Source organism: Cajanus cajan, chromosome 7, assembly GCF_000230855.2.
Source record: "Cajanus cajan strain Asha chromosome 7, NIPB_CcT2T_4, whole genome shotgun sequence".
NCBI classification, from domain to species: domain Eukaryota; kingdom Viridiplantae; phylum Streptophyta; class Magnoliopsida; order Fabales; family Fabaceae; genus Cajanus; species Cajanus cajan.
Window position 1 is genome coordinate 55,328,036 of NC_138523.1, and position 20,499 is coordinate 55,348,534.

A 20,499-nucleotide genomic window follows, 5' to 3' on the forward strand; every position below is an offset into this window, starting at 1 on the left:
ACAATTTTTGCCAATATCATATATTTAAGTTTTTTAATCTACCATAAAATTTAATAACACTATATGATATTTATAAGACTTAACTTTAAATAATTATTTATTCTTTTATACAAAATTAATTCTTATTGTCTCATATATTAATTATTTTTAGACTAAAATATTTATAATTAAAGTAGTTTTCTTAATTTGATAAAATACATTAATTATAATTTCTTTAAAAAACATACAGTTAGAAGAAAAACAAATATTAATTAGAAAAAATAAATATAAATAAATAATATAGGATATACAATCTAATTGGTTAGGGAATATATATGTATTAATTAGAAAAAAATAAGAATAATTTTATAAAACATATATATATATATATGTATATATATAATTTATTGTTATTAACTAAATTATCTATTCTTTTTAAAAAATTAAGTAATTTGATCTTATATATAGAAATAAAATTAATACTAATTATGAATTATGTGATTCAAGACTACTTAATAATTTTCCGTCTAACTCAACATTTACGAGAGAGTAATGGGTGGGTTCGGTCGAGTTCAGGTGAAAAATGTTCAACCCATTGTAAATCGACTTTGGAAAAATGTAACTTATACCCGACTGACTGAGCTTTCAGTTTGAAGCGGTTCGGGTTGAAATGGATTCGGATTTGAGCGGGTGGGTACAATCGGGTTAAAAGTTTTTTGTAGATTAAGTTATCTTAACGAAGTTATAGCTTAAAACGGTAAAAAAATATATTTTTAAAATAGTGTACAAAAATAGAATGAAGGTGACAATAGATGGTATAAGTAGATTCATATATAGATGAAACATTCACAAACTAAAGAAGTAAAAACAAAAGATAACAAAATTCATAGTTGTTACATGCAAAAGAAATCTAAAATTAGGTTACAAAACTCATAAGAAATCATAACCGCATAAGTTGTACTCAAAATGGAGATAAGAAGATGGAAAATAAAGACAAAGAAAGAAACAAAAAGAAAACTCTAAAAATGGACTAGTGTGTTGAGAAGTTAAATGAGAAAGGAGAAGACAAAAGAAACATCTAGATTATGAGAAACAGAAAAAAAAAAAAAAAGTTACAAATTGATGGCTATATTATACTTAAAATAAAGACTTTTGAGTTTGGACCATTGTTGTTTAGTTATACAAAAGTAATAAAAATCTAAACGTATCTCATTTTCAGTTGGGTTCGATTTTTAGCAGGTTTAAAAATTCAAAACCAAACCCACCCAATATAACTCATATAAAATCAAAATTTTAACCCGATTTACCCATAAAATCCACCCAAAAATAATATTTTTTATCGAGTTTTTCGGGTTCGATTTTGGGTCTCGGTTTTGTGCTCATCCCTATCAACATTTAAGTATAATATGTATCTTTTCTATAGGCCATTTGTTTTTAATAAAAATGTTTTTTATTATATTTTTTAATAATTAATTTTTATCAATATTAAAATTATACTACAAATACATATTAATCTTTAATTGTTAGAATTATTGTATAAACTATTTTCGTAAAAAAAAAAAGTTAAATCAACGAATCGTTAGATGTGGCAACGTTAAAACAAGGGACAAAAGATTATAAAAATAAATAAATAAATAAATAAAAAAGAAGAAGAAGGTAGGAGAGTGGAGCACTTATGAGGGAGACCCACCGCTACCATGAAGGCAGTGAGATTAATGAGATTATGCAGGCCACATTTCCCTTTTCTAAACAGTAGTAACAAAGATGAGGTTTTCATCAAACAAACCAATTAATTAAAGAAAAAGAAAGCGACCAATTGATCCACTTTGCTATTCTTAGAGTTCCAACACCCAACTCCTTCCAAGGCAGGTAGTCAAAAGGATATATAAAGACCTCAACCTCAGCAAAAGGGAGACACAATAAGAAACATCTCTCAAGGGAAGGGCTTAAAAGTTAAAACCATGGCTTTTGTAGAGACAGGTGTGGTTTTGTTCATGGTGATGGCAGCTGTGCAGGTTTCATATGCAGCGGTTTACAAGGTTGGAGACTCTGCTGGCTGGACTACCCTTGGCAACATAGACTACAGGAAGTGGGCTGCTACCAAGAACTTCCAAATTGGTGACTCTATCAGTATGTTTCCTCACTCCAATTGCATGCTTTTTTTTACGTATTTGTGTTGCTTTTTATTCATTTTTAGCAGATCAGTTCAAATCACTTTGATAGTTCTGCACTTTCTCTTCAGAATGATAAGAAAACAAACATTGAAACATGCTAATAATACATAATTGAGTAAAATTTATTAAAATTCACAAAATTTTACAGGTCTCACTTTTTATTTAGCTAGACTACATGATTTTAGTTTTCAATAAATTTCAATGAATAATAAAATGAGTTAAAAAGATTGCATTGTGTCTAGCCCTCTTCACCAAACAATGCTGACACTATTTTACAATTCCAGGATACCCTTTTTTCTAACAATGCCTAGTTCCGTGTTGAAAACTTCAATTTCTTGTTTCTGCATAAAGTACCCCACAATTGCACTTCCATGGCAAGAATTTCTACTTTTAATGTTGCTTCTCTTTATTACTAAGATAAAGTATGTGTTCAAGGGGGGCCCCTACATAAAACTCTTGGTTGTTAGTCATCTATACAATTTTTTTCGTCTTATGGTTTTTATTCTTATATAAGAGCCTTTTACACATCAGTTTCATGACGGTAGAAAACCAGCATGACCCACCACTTCACACTGGCATTAACTTTTTGTGCTCTGGTGCTCTGCACCAACTCTTTTAGATGAAGAAACAAAACAACGTGCAATGAGATTGTTGGCCTCATCGCGGACATTTATATAGTATATTTCATAAACACTCAAACCAAAATCATCATAGAGCATGCCCTTTGCTTAATTACGACTATAAGTAGGAACAGAATTCAAACTGTTGGTGATTTGTATTATTATTTTTTTTCAGTATTTGAATACAACGCCAAATTCCATAACGTGATGCGAGTGACGCATGCTATGTACAAGTCATGCAACGCATCATCCCCTATTTCCACCTTCAGCACTGGCAATGACTCCATCCACATAACCAACCATGGTCACCACTTCTTCTTCTGTGGTGTCCCTGGTCATTGCGAAGCAGGACAAAAGGTTGATATTAACGTGCTCAGGGTTTCTGCAGAGGCACCTACTCCTTCAGCTTTGGCCTCTCCAACAGTTCAAGCTTCCCATGTGCCTGCACCTTCTCCCAGCAATGCTTCCCCATTGATTGCTCTAAGGGGTGCTTTTGGTGCGATGGGTTTGGCCATCGGAATCCTTTCACTTGCATTTTATAGCTATGTTTAATAAGATAGTGTTTTGCGTAGTTTGGTTTATGAACCTTTTTTTTTTGTTATCTTTTTGTGTTGGAACTGATCAAGGGAATTTCTACAATTCCTCCACGTAGATCATTGGCACATTTTCAATGAAACAAAAAAGAAAATATTAGATACATTACAATGTATTTTTACTTTGTATGGAGGATTTAAAAGAGTTGAGATTGTGTGAATTTATGGATATAGGTTGGAATAAATAAAATCTGAACATCGAAATTCCTCTCTTTTATCTTTTTCTTGTCGGTCTTATTTGATGCTATTGTCTTTGTGATGCATATCGTGGGCAGGGGGATTAAGTGAAAAATATGATGTAATAGAGAGATTAAGGGGGTTTTAAATATGGGTTTAATGGATTTGCAGTGTCGGTGTCGGTGTAAAAGTGAGGGTATGTTTGTATAGTATGAGTGATTAATTAAAACCCCTAAAATAGTGTGATTAAAATAGTATAAGTGCATAGGTTTTTTTTTTTCTCTTCAAAGAAACCCCTAAAAATTATTGCACAGAATTTATCTTTGTTGTTGAACAAGGAAAAGGTAAAGTGAGGGAATGAATGCATACATGTATGATCTGGACAGAGCCCCTATTGTTGCAGTAGGAGTCTCACGGGGACCGAGTAACGCAACAAAGCGTGCTCTGCGAATGATGCGTGTAGGTTGATCATATCCGGTGTGTTCACGCGACGGCACCATTTAAAGTCAAGAGAGCCAAAAGTTAATCACTTATCTCATTCGATTTAAAGTTTTGGCTTTTTTTTAAAAAAAATTCCTTACACTACTTGACTGGAGCTTTAATGTTTTTTATTTTTTATTGTGTCCAACCCATAATTACTACGTAAATTAAAGAAGGAAAAGAAATACCTGTAGTTTCAATACACTTAAAATTCTTCGGCTACTAAATACTGATGATAAAATTCATAATAACCAAATTTTATATTTAAAAACAGTTAAGAACCTTTATTGTAGATGACCTAAGAAATAATTATCGATGCTATTTACTGGGTAGGTATTGATTCACAAGGGAAAAAAAATAGAAATGAATATATTAGAAACTAAAATAACATCTATTCAGAGGGAAAAAATAGTAAAAATCGCGTTAAGGCAACTTGAACTTAGCGGACCGTATGCTAAATAAAATATAGCTACGAATCTTATTCGGGTTCTAGCACAAATCTTGAGAAATAATACAACGATAAATTGCAAGATTGTTCCCATTGGATGCTTGTGCTATGTTGCCTTGCAACGCGAATGAGTCGTGAATCTTTATTTCTCTCTTTTATGTAGAGGTAAGGGCAGGGAGACCCTCAATTTCACAACGTTTTCTGAGAAGAATCAGTTCTTGAGAGCTCACTGTACATATTAGATATTGCTCTTCCGAAATATTCCTTCGCTTGGGGTCTCTTAATCTGAAAAGTTGCATCACATGCACAAAATATGATTTATTGCCACATAGCAGGTCAAAATGAAAAACAGATAATACTAGGACTCAAAGCTTGCCTTGAATGTTGGAGTCAGCAGACCATTTTCAATAGTAAATGGTTCAGGCACCAAAGTTACAGCTTTTACGAATTCAAAACCTCTAAGCTGTAGGGTATCAAATAAGGATACAGATATTTAATATTATTAATTAAAGATGAAGCCAAATTATAAGGTAGGAGTAAGTGTAACATAAAATGAATAACTTACCTGTGCCTCTCGTCCAACAGCATCCATCTCAGCCAAGACAGCTGCCCTTGCTTTTGGATCATCGCAAAGTTGTGGTAAATCATTATACTGCACACAAAACAGAGCATCATTTAATGTAGCACACTGCTTTGACAAATTAAAATCAACACATTGAAGCAAAATAAAATTATTAGAAGAGCCTATGTAATTTACTAAGACTAAATAAAGAGCCACCATACATGTAAAGAGCCGGTGTGTTAAAATCGGTGCAAACAACCACAAAGGCTATTAGTTAATCAAAATTTATGTAAAAATGGTGCAAAGACAAAGAACCACAATAAAGCACCTTAATTGATCCGGAAGTAACTTCTAGGATAGCTTTTATTCAAATGTATGATCACCCATCAAAGAAAAGTTAGTTCAATTTTATGATCGTCAATTAGGTGAAAGAGAAGTTACTTCAACTCAATTGAAAATGTCCACTTAATTTCAGGTACAATTATTAGCAACCAAAAGTAGATGCAGGCTCTAAATTACTATGCTAAATAATTTCTCCTACTAATTTGTTTTAAGAAAATTAGTAGCAACACCACATTTGATTCGGCTGAGATACAGGGGAGGGCAATAGAAGGAACTAAAATGGGAGGGATAAGAATCATTTCAGCCATCAGTTTGCAGGAAAATTAGAGTGAGAAATAATAAAATTCCACGGGCCCCACATAAAATTCTTCCCTCCCATCCCAGGCATGAAATGGAGCATATTATATCACATGTTTTGTTCATTATTACAAGACTTATATTACCTCTTATTTCATTACTTAATTTCATTCATCCAAACAACTTATTTATAAATATATATATATATATATATATATATATATTTTTTTTTTTTTTTTTCTTTCTATTTCTATCCTTTCTACTTTTCCCCCTCTTACTTCTTTCCTCTATATTTCATTTCATTCTTCATCCAAACAGAGCATAAATCGTTATCATACTTATTTTCCAAACTATATTGTAGACTATGTAGAGTAATCTGATTCAAAATATATTTAATGTTTTCAAAAACAAAGTAAAACTGTGTTTTAAGCTCTGTCTAGATGGACTTTTTAGTACATGCAAGGCAAATAGGAATAAGGATTAAAACAATTTTACAAGTTTATATTACCATTATGCCTTCTGAAGCAGCCCATGCTTTCAAGATATCAGGATCCACAGAGACAACAGCAACCAAAGTAGAATTTAGGCTATCACCTATAAAGGAAAAAGAAGCATCAGAAAGCTAGTGAGGGATAAGGTAAGAGAGATACAAATAATGCACACACTGAATTTGTGGAACAATTTATTTCCTTACCATATACAAAGCACTGTGCCACAAACTTGCATTTGACATATACATTTTCAATCTTCTCAGGAGCAATGTACTCGCCTTGTGCCAACTTAAAGATATTCTTCTTCCTATAGAAAAACGGTTAGCTTTCATTCATATGCTTGACAAATTCAGTCAATGTTGTAAAGATTGGGCTGAGTAAGTAGACAGACAACTAGGGGTGACATGTTTCTAGATCATCTTACTGAAGTTAATGATATAAAAGTTGAACGGAGGCAGCATGCAGCTATAAGTCTTACAACAACAGCACTCACTGAACAAAGTACCAACGGGAGAAAGAAAGTTCACTCTAAAGTGTCATTCTAGTCTACTCATTGAACAAAGCACACTTGCAGCCAGATGAATTAAAGTATTTAATAGATATAGAATCGATTTAATGACAAGTGGTAAGTTAAGAAGCCATTTTTCTTGCTAAATAATATGGATTATAGCTATAATTAGAATGATGCTGTCTCACCTATCAATAATTTTGAGACGACCACCAGGTAACCACATCCCAATATCTCCAGTATGCAGCCATCCTTCTTCATCAACGACTTCTCTCCTGCACAATTTGATTGAAATTCAATTACTTCTAAACATGACAAGGTAAATTTCATTCATAAGAACCACAGAACAGGCAAGGTAGTTACGTCTGAACTTCGTCTTTGTGATAACCTTGAAAAATAGTGGGACCCCTGACACAAATTTCACCACGGGGATTGGGCTGATCATCAGATGTATAGTTCATTTCTGGAACATCCACAAGTTTTATCTCTGAAACAAAAGAACAAAACTCTTGGCACTAAGCATAAAAATGCTACAGATGAAATAAATTAAATATAGCTTCATCTTTTAAATTCTTGCATAGAAGGATGGCGCAGGTAAAAGTGTTCAAATCCACTTTTTTTTTAAGATTACTAGAATACTAGACGGTGTCCCACACACTGCAGGGAAGAAAATAAAAATTTAAACAGTAAACACCAATGCAAATAATTTTTTTCAAAAAAAAAATAAAAGAATCATCATTGGTGGGAGAGAATTGCATCAGAAGTCAACACGTGTATTGTTTCTGGACAGATTTAATATGTACTGAGGTTATTAACTTCCTCACTTTCTATTAGATGATAATTCAGGTCCTTTGAACATAAAAGTAAGATTGCACCAAAAACCCCTCAGTAGTCCAATAGCATGCATAAATTAGACTTACACATTCAGCTGGTGCATAAAAGAATCTGCAAAGAATTTAACTATCATTTTTATAGAACTCATCAAATAAAAAAACGGTCCATCTCAAAAATTCAGTACCAAGAGAGAACATTTTGAATAACCAAAAAAGACGGGATGTTGCTACTAAGGAAAAAAAAACATTTCAATGATATTATTATAAAGTTGATTGGTACGTGGCAAATTACCTGACGTAATATCAAGCATGCAGGTTAAATCATGAATATACTTAATGTGAATTGAAATTCATACTAAGTGCTCACCACAGGCTGGATTAGGAGAGCCAACATGACCACCAAGTGTGTCACCATCATCAATGCAGCTTATAACACAAGTAGTTTCCGTCATTCCATATCCTTCAGTCACTCGACCACCAAAGCAACTGTGAAATAGATGTAGACATCATTCAGAAGGGAAAAACTGATTGAAGATAAAAGAAGGACTGTTCTATTTAGTAATTTATACATCAATATTATGAAAAACTTACATCTTTAAAAATTCCATGACATCAGGTGATAAAGGTGAGGCACCTGACCCCATAAAACGAACTCGTCCTCCAAGCTTTTCCTTTATCTTGTTGAAAACTAATCTGTCCCACATTGGAGATGGGTTCTTCCCTGAAACCAATGAAAATATGAATGTTGAAAGTAAGTTTTCTTTTAAATGATACTACATTTTAAAGCCAAAATCATAATTTACAATTTTTTAGCCATATCTGTTATTCTAAGAGAACTTCTTTTCCAGCTATTTAAAATACAAAATACAAGCTTTAGAAAACAAATACAATAGAATTGTTGAAAATAGGATTCAACCCACTGCAAGGAATCAAAATGGAGTGAGGGGAGAATCTTCTGTGTCCCCCGGAAAAATACAGCCATATATAAGCTATTGATAGCACATATGAACAGGGAATTTATGACCACCAATGAATAAAGAATAGGAAAACAACCAAGGTACAAGTATCATTAGAGTCAATGTTTAGGGCACAATAGTGATCAATTACGTAAAATAATGAATAAATCAGGCAAAATAACTGTGTTAATGTATGCTACACAAGAAAGATCATCGCAGATGTATTTTACCATGCAATAATGCCTGTTTTTTAGCATTGTATGCAGCATTAAACAGCCTCTCCTTCAGACCACCAGATGTTTTAACAGCATTAATGATACTGCAAAAAAAATCCAATTGGTATAATCGCCATACAAGAAACTGACAAACACAGATCTAAAAGGTACAGTATAAATGTATAATTACACTACCCAGCATATATTCTGTTATATAGCCGAGGAACACTACAGAAGATAGTAGGTCTTAGAGCAGCTACATCATCCATTAATTTAATATTATCCTGCATACAAATAAAAGAAAATGTTATGCTTATATGATAATATAAAAATTTATCAAATAAAATTAAGCATTGTAAAATCTACCTTAAACACATCATATAATATAGTGTATTAAAGTATATTATACAACCAGAAAAAACAAAACAATGGTCAAGCAGAAAAGGTTGTTATTGTTTAGAAATTCTATATTTTAGGTTGCATACTTACATACATATATATGTATACGTGCAAGAACACTATAATAAAAGACAGCTATTTGACAGAAATCTTTAATGGATTAATGCAGCATTTCATGAAATGGCAAGTATGAAGACGTAAATATGTAGGCCTCATAAAAAGATTATATTGTAAGAGAGATCTTTATTCAACCTTTTTATAAAAACTAAGTAGCTATAATCACAAGATCCATGCAATACAAGTCTAAAGCAGCAATTACATTATAGCGCATTATTTTTTCTTAAAAGCGTAGGCTCATTCAAAATGAGTAACATAAACCAGAGATGAAAGAAAGAAGCTTAATTTATCAAAGACACACCCCCTGGTAGAATCCCACTGCAATGCCAAAATATACTGTCATGACCTGGTTTGCTCGTTCATAAATGTGTGCCAAAGGGAGATAAGATATATAACTGAAAATCAAAAGAAATTTAGGCACTGACATTAGAATAAACTGTCTCAGACAAAAATAGCTATGATTAATGAACATTATATACATTCAAAATGGACTCACACATCAGAAGGACCGAATTTCTCGTCTACAGTAGCCCCAGCAACACTTGCAATAAAGTTTCCATGGGACAAGACAGCACCCTGACCAGAATTTGTTGAGTAGAAACATGAAAATGAAATGCTTTATAGAGCTACTATAAGCAGGGAAAACATTTTGCGGAAATAATATATGACCAAGAAAAAGTAAACCATAATTCTGTAGGACCTACGCACTTTTGGGGTTCCAGTTGTTCCACTTGTATAGCAAATGGTTGCAATATCATCAGGTTTTGGTGGACAAAAGGGCTGAAGATTGCTGCGTCCCTAAATCAAAAACCACACAAACAATGAGGTAACAAACATAATAAATAGCAGCATATCAAATCAATAGCAACACCATTTATAAAAGGAACTTAATACTGATAGAACACAATAGATAGATAGAAAGAGCACCACAGACGTGACGTTTCTGTACTAATTCAGTGAACAATATAATATAATATGAACAAAATATGTATTGCTCCATAAAATCAACATTCTTTGACAAAGAAAGTAATAAGATTACCTGATTAAGTAACTTTGAATATGTAACAATGTTAACTCCAGCTGACGATGGAAGTGATGGAATTTGATCATCCATACCTCCAACTACCTGCAAACAAACAAACTAAACATCAGTATGACTTACTTTGTGAATGAACATATAATGTCAAACATGAGCCATAAATTCACACATACCACAATTAGACGTACAGTTGGAATATCAGATAAGTAGCTCAGCAACTGCGAGGGCAAGTGGCATGATACATAAGTTTTGCAAAAGAAGACCAATAGTTATATATAATGCTAGCAAGATAAGCTACACTAAACTAAACTAAAGTGGATATAAACATGGCTACATTTCATTTCATGAATGTGGGCAACAAAATCTTTTTCTATCCCCAAAAACCAAAAGGTTATCATCCTCATAACATATATTCCGTGATTTTATATACCATGATAACAAAACCTAAAATAAAATTAAACTCAAGCTTTCAACTGAAACATCAACCTGTAATCGCTGGAACTTGACTCCTTGGGTGAATAGGAAATTGGAATAAAAATTCTTACACTCCCTTTATACAGATGTTATTGACTACTGACTAGTGGTGAAGGTTGCTGAAAAAGCAGTTTTTTTTGGACATGTTTGAAACAGTTCGATTTTTTTTAAACTGTTCCATAAATAATTTTGAAAACACATCAACAAGATTTGTTTGATAATAGTTTTCACCTCCACTACTTCTCCCTGAAAACAACTTCACTTCCATTCAAACTCTCCCATGTCTTGGACCATCAATGCAGAACCAGTAAGCTCCGAATATGATTGACCACCAACAGCAAGTCACCGTCACACCTCCATCTTGTTGGACACTTACCACCATGTGTCATTGGAATTGGACCCCTCATCACCATCCTAGCCACCCCACCATCCACTGACTGCAAATGCAGTGTCAGTCTGCTGCTGCAGCCTACTGGAACACCTCACACCGTCAACCAATTGCCACTGCCACATCACTCTATTGTGACCAGAATGCCAGGCAACGTCAACTCATTCAAAGGGTTACAGAAGGGGCATGAAAATTGAAGGGTTGACGACAGTGTAGGGTTTACAATGCCTCACTCTCCTCTTGAAAGAGAAATTAATCAGAAAAAATAGAAAAACAAAAGAATCGATTAAGAAAACATCTTGAAGCTGTTCTGATTTTTTGGTTTTTAAAAGTTGATATTGAAAACTTGTTTCCAAATGTTTCAAACGAAAGCAGATGATATCAAGTTGTATTAATTTTGAAAAAGAGAAAATTATTTTTTGAAAACAATATTCAAACAGGCTCTTAGCTTCTTTGTTTTAGCAAATCTTATTGATATACAGCAGTTAATCATCTTAGTATACGTTTGGATTAGCTTAATATCTACACACACATGGTATTTGCAAGTGGATACTCAATGCAGAGTATTTGCAAGTGGATACATCAAGTCCACACTAATTCATCAAAATTGGTAATAATGCTTGTACAGTATTCATTATAAAGGAAACACAGAGAGGATATGCAGTTAATCATCTTAGTATACGTTTGGATTAGCTTAATATCTACACACACATGGTATTTGCAAGTGGATACTCAATGCAGAGTATTTGCAAGTGGATACATCAAGTCCACACTAATTCATCAAAATTGGTAATAATGCTTGTACAGTATTCATTATAAAGGAAACACAGAGAGGATATGCTATATTACGAAGAAGCTCAGATATACTTACTGAATTTAATGTTTGAGGTACACAAAAAATAACTTGTACAACGGCATGATTAACAATATACTTGACGGCATCAGGACCTACAGAGCAACAGTTGCTGTTAAATTTGAAGGCCAAGGTAGATATGAAAGACATGAAGTTTCCTGATAAATTGTAGACAGCATACCAAGAGTATCATACAAAGGCACCGATATGAATGAGTATGCAGAGCAAGCATGATCAACAATGAGCCACTCGGGTCTGTTAATAAAATACAACCCAATGCTGGAGCCCTAAAAATGAACATGTAAATCAATGGTAAAATGATACTTTGTAAAAAATAAAATAATAATCAACCTTGAAACTATATTCTAGCATTCACCTTTGGGACTCCATAATAAATCAAACCAGAACCTATTGCCGACCTAGCAGTACCTGCTTCTCCATATGTCATCCATTTGTACCTTCAAAAGTGCAGGAATAATGGGAATGATGAGAAGGATGTTAAGTAAATTTAATTGTAAAACCAAAAAAGGCCCAAAAGTGTCATAGGTTGATAATTGAGCTGCTTACTCCCCAACAGTTCCATCAACCCGGATACGAGTTCCCAGATATTTGTAGTCTCGAAAGGTGTCAACTGCACGCCTATTATTAATAGAGTTTGACAAAATACATATCAGTTTCTTAGGGAAGAATTTTTTTTTATAAAAAATATTGTTTACTGAGATTACTTATTAATCATATGAAGTTCAAAGCTAAATTTTGCATAGAAAAAGGAGTGATGCTCACACAAAATTATCATGCAGGGTACCAACTTCAGGATTATCAGGAAACCTGGTCACCAACTGCAGAGGAGATCGTACAGATCTGCCAGAAAGATTTAAAAATGATATCAGACTCAGAGATTTGGTCCAGAATGATGTATAAAAATTGAGACAAGAACATTGGAAGAGTTATACCTGTAGACGTTCCACTTTCCTGTTTGTAATTTCTCTGGGAGTACAACACTATAACCTTGCTCTGTTAGAAGTAAAGATCATATCAAATATGCCTGACAAATAAAATAATTGCAAGAAGGTAATGCAATAATGACAATAAGCCAGGCATATGAAAATACTCATTAGTCAATAATGGATAGAAGAAAATAATGCTAAGTTGTGAGGAAAGTTGAATATGATCACCTTTGAGAAACATAATGTGTTATCAAATAATGACAAATGACATTCTGAATTAAGTCTTAGTCCTATCATAGCCTCCAAAAAATGTAAAATGAATCTGAATAAAATTCACAGAGCACTAGGCCAATCACATCATCAATTAATACATCATTATAACAGTTAATTAACAATTAAGTACCAAATAACTTGATGCATGAGGTGAAGATTCATCATGCATGATGAGCATGGAATGAGGAACTAAAATTTATGCGCTACACCATTCAACCTTCACCGAGCTTCTCAGTAAACAATTAAAATAAAGAAGCCCCCAGGGCCCCAGTAAATGAAGTGGGAACTAGGAAACGTTATATGACCCACTCAGATTTGTCCAATGCTGAGAGTCATCAATAGTCGATTCACCAAAACATTGATAACAACAGAACAGAACACTCCCCCCAAACTGATTTGCACGTAAATATTTCGTCATTCCATTGAATCTTAATTCATGAAAAGAAAATAATTGACTGCCATTCTATGCCTTGGATTTTTTTCTCTGCATATGAAAGGAGGACACATGTCCGAATGGTTCCCAAAGACAGGAAACTCAGAAAGTAATTAAAGTATAGACTGGGCCATATTCATTCACAAAATCCTCCAATCAGCTTGGAGTTTTATTAAGTGTCCTTGCACTAACAAAAAGTGGAGACAACAGGAATCTTCTTCTTTCTTTGAGAACAACTTTCCACTACTCATTAATAAATCTCTACTTTATTTGTTTGCCTCCATCCAATCCAGATTTAAAAAGTACAATTCAGTTCTATCCAGAGAGAAAGAACATAGAACATGATCTTAAAGGTGGAAAAATCTAACGTCACTATCAGTATCATCCTATTCTAGTTCGTGCAATTTACCGAGTGATGTACGTAAGTGCAATATGAGGCAGCAAAGACGAGAGGATGGAGAGAGTACCGGAGAAGAACTCGGCAGAGGTGGGGCTGGATCGGAGGTGGGAGTTAGAATCGCCGGCGGTGGCGGTGGCGGTGGCGGTGAGGTGAGCGTGAATGGCTCGGAGACGACGTTGCGCAGCGGGAGTGTGATCCATGAGATCCAAACGACAATAGACGAGTGGCGTTTCGGTGCTTCACGGATTGCGTGTCTTGTGTTTGTGCTGTTAGGTGGATGGATGGATGGAAGAAAAACTCGAGAGGATGTGGATCATGTCCAACCTTAGACGGAAGAACCGGCACGCACAACAAGGTTACGACAACTTTTTTCTCTTTTTTTAAAATTTAATGTAAATAATCAATTTTTAATATATATATATATATATATATATATATATAATTAATTAGTTTTGTTTATAATAGAGAAAAGTGTGATAGTAAGCTCTTACTTTTGGCATTAGTGGATAAGTACGTTGAGTATAAATGTTGTTGATTAAATTTGAGTGAGAAAAACCAGTCCATTGAAGAAATTAACAAGTTATAATAAAGAGAGAAAGAAGAATTTGCGATTGGAAGAATTTGAGAATTAATTGCAACAGAAAAACTGTACCAAAGAAGGAAATGTGAAGAGTATAATACTACTCGTAGAGTACTAAATTTTAGGAAAATGCTGCATCGTCTGAAAGATGAAATCGAAAATTCTTCCGAATTATTAAAAAAATTAATTTAAATAATAAAATATTAAATTAATCAATTATTTTATAATAAATTTATTAAAATAATAATAATATTTTAATAATTCGGACAATGATTTGGAATATCTTTTGAATTTTATAGCAGTGCTCAAAAAAACAAAAAAAGATATAGAGTGGTGCCGGCAATCAATGAAAAGTACAGACATTGGCCATTACTCACACGGGACAATTCCGGATCAAATCAAACCTCTACTTTTTACTTTTTTTAATCACTTTACAAAAAATTAAAGAATTTAAATGGAAAAAAAAAAGTTAATAATTTACTTATTTATAGACTAAAAACTTATTTTGGTCTCTTATAATAATTGTTTGTTTCAATTTAGTCTCACTTTTATTTTTGGTTTTAATTTGGTCCCAAACTAATTAATTAGTTTCAATTTGGTCCCTAATAAATTAATTGGTTTCAATGTGGGACTTCCGTCCAAATTATTTAAACGGAGTTAACTGTTCGCCACGTGGATCTCACGTAGATGCATAGGTGGATGCCAATTTTTTTTTAAAACAACTGGAACCAGAACAGCCCGTCTGAAACCAGAACGAGCCGTTCTGGGTGAACTTTTGATGTGTTAATTTTGCATCCGGAGCGGCCCGTTCCAGTTGCAAAATTAACACACTAAAAGTGCAACCAGAACGGCCCGTTCTAGTTCCAGGTATTTTCAAAAAAATTGACATCCACATGTCATCTACGTGGCATCCACGTGGCCAACAGTTAACACCGTTAAAGAAATTTGGACGGAAGTCCCACATTGAAACTAATTAATTTATTAGGGACCTAATTGAAACTAGTAAAGATGAAATGACATAGTATTTTTCCTTGAAGTCATTAACGATGTACCCCAACAACAACCTGTTTTTGAAGAAGTAGAATTTGAAGTAAAGGAAGAGGATACACAAGACTAACATTTCACCACACAACCATATGCGGGGACAGATCTAAGTTAATCATAGTGAGGGCACTTGCCCCCACTAAATTTTTTTTCATTTTTTTTATATATAAAATATTAATAATTTTATAAAATATATATTATTAATTATATTTTAATTATGTTGTTATATCTAATATAATAAATATATTTATATTTTTTTATATTTTATTTTATTGTTTAATTATTTTTTATTTTGTGGTAAAATTATCTTCATTTTTAATGAAGAAAAAATTTACTTACTTTAAGAATAAGTCTTGATAGATTTATTCTATTTAATAATTAATGTTCTATATCAAATTTTTAAGAATTTAATTGTTAAATTAAAAAGTTTTTCATGTATAGATCAAATTTATAAATTTTTTTAAAAAATTAAAAATCATATGATACTTCGTTAAATTAGATCAAATTAACATACAAAATATTTTTGTTTTAAATAAATGTAAAAATTTAGAGGACACTAAAAGAAAATAAATTAATAATTTTATTATGTTTATCTTATTAATTTTTATCATTTTATTCCTCTAATTTTAAATAAGTTACAAAAAATTATAAAGTGACACTTAAATATTTATTCAGATAGAAAGAGAAAAAGAAAAGTTATTACTCTATTTATAAGATAATTGTATTTTATAAAAATAAGTAATTTTAAAATTTTTACCATAAAAAAATATTTTTTAAAATTATTATATTTTTTAATAAAATTAATAAATAATATTCTATTCTCAATTTTGGAACAACCCGTTCTGAATCCAGAATGGGCCGTTCTGGTTTCAGAACGGTCCGTTCTGATATACTCTTGGTGTGTTAATTTTGCATCTGGAACGGCCTGTTTCAGATGCAAAATTAACACACCAAGAGTGCATCCAGAACGGCCCGTTCTGGTTTCAGAACGAGCCGTTCTGGTTCCAGGTATTTTCAAAAAAATTGGCATCCACGTGACATCCACGTGACATCCACCTATGCATCTATGTGGCATCCACGTGGCCAATAGTTAACACCGTTAAAGAAATTTGGACGAAAGCCCCACATTGAAACCAATTAATTTATTAGGGACCTAATTGAAACCAATTAATTAGTTTGGGACCAAATTGAAACTGAAAATAAAAGTGAGACTAAATTGAAACAAACAATTATTATAAATGACCAAAATAGGTTTTTAGCCCTTATTTATATGTTTTAAAATTCCGTTTATTAACATATTTTAAAATTCAATTAAGATAATAAATGAATTTAAAACTAAGCATATTAATTTCATATTAAAAATGAAGAAGGAAGAAAAAAAAAAAAAGTTGTCCACTCTTTAATCATTGGAGAAAGAGTTGCGATTTGGTTTGACTAAATGAAAAAGGTATAGGATACTGTTACCAAGCATTTACTGCATCTCGAATATTACTTGTGAACGCAGCGATACCAACAAAACTGAGTTCTAACTATAAGATATTCTAAAAAAGTTTTTTTGGGTTTGATCGCGGAAGTGCTTTCATAGAATAACACGTTTGCAAGTTGCAACAAAAATGAACGGATATTGAGATGGATGAGTTTGTGTATTGTGTTCATATTCGCACTTTGCATTCTTATCTGAAAAAAAAAAAAAACAAAGCAATAAGCATATTTTTAGGAAAATGGATCCTCTCCATTTTTTCTATTTTCTAAAGTTTTGAAAAAAAATAATAAAATAAAATTAATCAAATTGATCCATATTTTAGAAAGTGTAATATTTATACTTTTACAATAAAAAAAAAAAAAAAAAGAGAGAACCTTTACTCATGCTTTTGTATTGTAAGACGTCTTTTCTTAAGGCATCCACGTTTTGTGATTGCGTGGGGCGTGCTGCCTTTCTCATTTGCCGTCTATTAGACTAACTAAAACTCTATGGAGAGGACGTTTGTCTTTAATTTTCGTTGGAGAATACCCTTAAAAAAAATCTTATACTGTAAATTTAACATATTATTCTATTATCTTATAATATGTTATTTATTATATTAACAGAATATGATAATTTAATTCAATTTTTTATTTATTATTATGTTGGTCTGGTGTATATTTATTTTGAAATGTAAACTGCATATTTTTAATGTAAACGTATAATCGATAATAGATAGAGATACATCTCATTTATATTTGACCATTCAAAAATAATTAAAATTAATTCCACCAAATTTTAAAATAAATAACCCAACCTCTAACTCTAACAAGCCTCTGGCATGAATTTACCATATTCAATTTTTCCTCTTCAAAGAAACGTTTTAATAATTTTATCTTTGTCATGTAAAGAGAATAAGGAAAATAAGAGCTAAAATAAAAAAACAAATAAACGTGTATATATATATATATATATATATAATTTTATTTATACACATAAGAAGTATTTGTACAAGAAAATGAAAGCATTTAAAAAATTATTTATAATTATTTACATTAGATGTGATAAATGTACAGTTTAGATTGAGCTCGACAAACCAATATATAAAAAGTGGCCATAAATTTATTGCCATAACTTGATTCATGAGGCCTATTAGGTTCCCCTTCTCCTCTAAATTTATATAAATTTTATAAGAAAATAAATAATATGTAGAACATAATTGTGAGTCAAATATTACATTTAAGTAATATATCTTGTACGAGTAAGGCTTTTTGATCATATCCTTCGGTTCGGTCATCCCGCTCGACATCGGGAGTGTCGACATGGCCGAATGCCGACACAATCCATCAAGACGAAGCATTCACAATGATTAAACGAAACTGCACCAATTCGGTTTAGCCAAGTGCCGAGGAGAATCATTTTACAAAGGTAATCGGGATCCAAAAGGATTGTTTCTGGTCGCCAACACCCAATCGGCATTCTTGATTGCCAAAGGGAATTAAGGAATGATTGGTAGGATAAATAATCCCTAAATAGTGATTAGAGGCTAATCGCGTATGTAAGAAGATTAAGGACGTATTACCTAATTCGATATACCTAGTACGGGGCCCATAGAGGGCAGGACCCATTAATGTCACTATAAATAGTTCACATCTCGAGGTAACGTTATTGTTCATTAATTGCTATTGATATTTGTGTTTGTCCTGACTTGAGCGTCGGAGTGTCTTTTGCAAGTACCCTCCCTCTCACTGGAATATTCGATTGGAGTTCTCGTTCGACCTTCAGAGTACGAGAAAATTACTAGTGTATCCTTTAGACAGGTATATATCCTTTAATTAATATATTTTTCAAAATTTTCATATTAATTAAAAGAAACTAATCACATCATATTATATATTTTAAAAAAAAAAACCATATCTAAGCCAATGAAACACTTCATCAAATCTAAGACAATAAAAGTTGGATTTTATATAAAGTAATAAACAATTGTTTTACCTTGTTTCTTAAAAACAAAAACGGTGGTAATAATTAACTAAGTGAGAAACAATTAAGTAAAAAGATAAATAGTTAATTAAAAAGATGTTCAAGATGATTTTGGAAAAGAGATTTAAAATTATTAATAAATTTAATACTCCTAATTAAATTAACTATTTTTTTAAAATGAAATAATTTCGTTGAAATTTCAAATGGCTTTATAAATAGAAATAGATATAGTTATTACTTATATTTTTCTTATTTTTTTTTCATAAATTATTCAACTACTATAATTAAAAGTAATATATTTATTGAGATTATGAATTATTTTAATAAAATTTATTGAAAAGTAATATATTTATTATTATATTTAATCTATATATAAAAAATTTAAACTACAATTATTATATAATAATGAGTAATAAATAATAAATATTTCATGTGATGAACATGCATTTGTAAATATGTTAACTATATTTAGTAATATTTTGACAACATTAACTTTTAAGAACTTAATTATAAAATTTTTAAATTACAAGAACTTCATTAAAAATTGTAAGATATTAGAAATTGATTAAAATATAAAATTTTTAAAAGATTTATATATTGATTTAAACAATAAAGAAAATGTAAAAAAAAATTAAGAGGATATTAAATTAAATAATAAAATACTATCTTATTTTATTATTGTTGACATAGTTATGATTTTAAAATTTAAGATTGTAATTTTTTTTAATTAAGTTTAATAATTTTTTAAAATTTAAGTGAATCAACTATTTAATTCATCAATTCATAGTGGGTGAATTGATTTTTTTAAACTTGGTGAGATGAATTGAATTAACTTACTTATTAACTTACTTATTACCTATCTCATTTTAATATTATTTGTATTAAACTGTGTGTTAATAAAGAAGTTAAGAAAAATATTTTTGTTTTATAAATAAGTAAAGAGGGATATAATATTGTTTTGATATAATTTTTATATAAAAAAATCACACAAATAAAAAACCTGTATCATATAAAACGAGAGTACTTAATAAATTATTAACAAAATAATATTTGCTATATTAAATTTTTGAAAAGAATATTAGGGCATCTCCAATGGAAGCAACTCATTTGAGTTGCTTCATGCATTGAAAAATGAAAAAAGTGGTCCTAAGTGTGTCATGTCAGTATTAAGCAACTCAAACACAAATTTACTCCAATGGTAAGAAACTTTAAGAAATTCAACTTTTAGAATTTTTTTTTCTAATCATTTATGAACCAATTTTAAATTTTTATTAAAAAGGGTAATTGCACTACAATGAAAGAAAATAAATTACGAGAAAAAATATACAATAAGTAGATATTAAAAACAAAATAAAATAATAATAAATGCATAAATATTATATGAAATTAATTTTCATCATTATTATTTCCAAAACGTTCCCAAATATGTTTA

The 20,499-nt window shown here is 31.3% G+C and overlaps 2 protein-coding genes across 2 annotated transcripts; one reads left to right on the forward strand and one right to left on the reverse strand.

The window, feature by feature from the left end:
• Positions 1 to 1,663: 1,663 nt before the first annotated feature.
• LOC109791200 (mavicyanin) lies at positions 1,664 to 3,583 on the forward strand. Its single transcript, XM_020350469.3, has 2 exons — positions 1,664 to 2,109; positions 2,949 to 3,583. Exons 1-2 carry the CDS (start codon positions 1,941 to 1,943, stop codon positions 3,323 to 3,325), a joined length of 546 nt encoding a protein of 181 aa, XP_020206058.1. The 5' UTR covers positions 1,664 to 1,940; the 3' UTR covers positions 3,326 to 3,583.
• A 789-nt stretch (positions 3,584 to 4,372) lies between these two features.
• LOC109814440 (long chain acyl-CoA synthetase 6, peroxisomal) lies at positions 4,373 to 14,362 on the reverse strand. Its single transcript, XM_020378873.3, has 23 exons — positions 14,066 to 14,362; positions 12,899 to 12,959; positions 12,729 to 12,806; positions 12,513 to 12,584; positions 12,322 to 12,403; positions 12,127 to 12,232; positions 11,964 to 12,040; positions 10,404 to 10,448; positions 10,231 to 10,317; positions 9,900 to 9,989; positions 9,688 to 9,767; positions 9,493 to 9,586; positions 8,871 to 8,959; positions 8,691 to 8,779; positions 8,096 to 8,225; positions 7,872 to 7,990; positions 7,035 to 7,158; positions 6,860 to 6,946; positions 6,367 to 6,470; positions 6,181 to 6,266; positions 5,037 to 5,123; positions 4,848 to 4,934; positions 4,373 to 4,756 (listed from the first exon to the last, which is right to left on the reverse strand). Exons 1-23 carry the CDS (start codon positions 14,196 to 14,198, stop codon positions 4,661 to 4,663), a joined length of 2,103 nt encoding a protein of 700 aa, XP_020234462.2. The 5' UTR covers positions 14,199 to 14,362; the 3' UTR covers positions 4,373 to 4,660.
• Positions 14,363 to 20,499: the final 6,137 nt, after the last annotated feature.

Coding starts and splice junctions, on each gene's coding strand:
- LOC109791200 (XM_020350469.3), top strand. CDS start 1,941: ATGGCTTTTGTAGAGACAGGTGTGGTTTTGTTCATGGTGATGGCAGCT. Junction 2,110..2,948: donor CCAAATTGGTGACTCTATCA/GTATGTTTCCTC, acceptor ATTTTTTTTCAG/TATTTGAATACAACGCCAAA.
- LOC109814440 (XM_020378873.3), bottom strand. CDS start 14,198: ATGGATCACACTCCCGCTGCGCAACGTCGTCTCCGAGCCATTCACGCT. Junction 10,318..10,403: donor CAACTGTACGTCTAATTGTG/GTATGTGTGAAT, acceptor GTTTGTTTGCAG/GTAGTTGGAGGTATGGATGA. Junction 5,124..6,180: donor CTGCTTCAGAAGGCATAATG/GTAATATAAACT, acceptor TTTTGTGTGCAG/TATAATGATTTACCACAACT.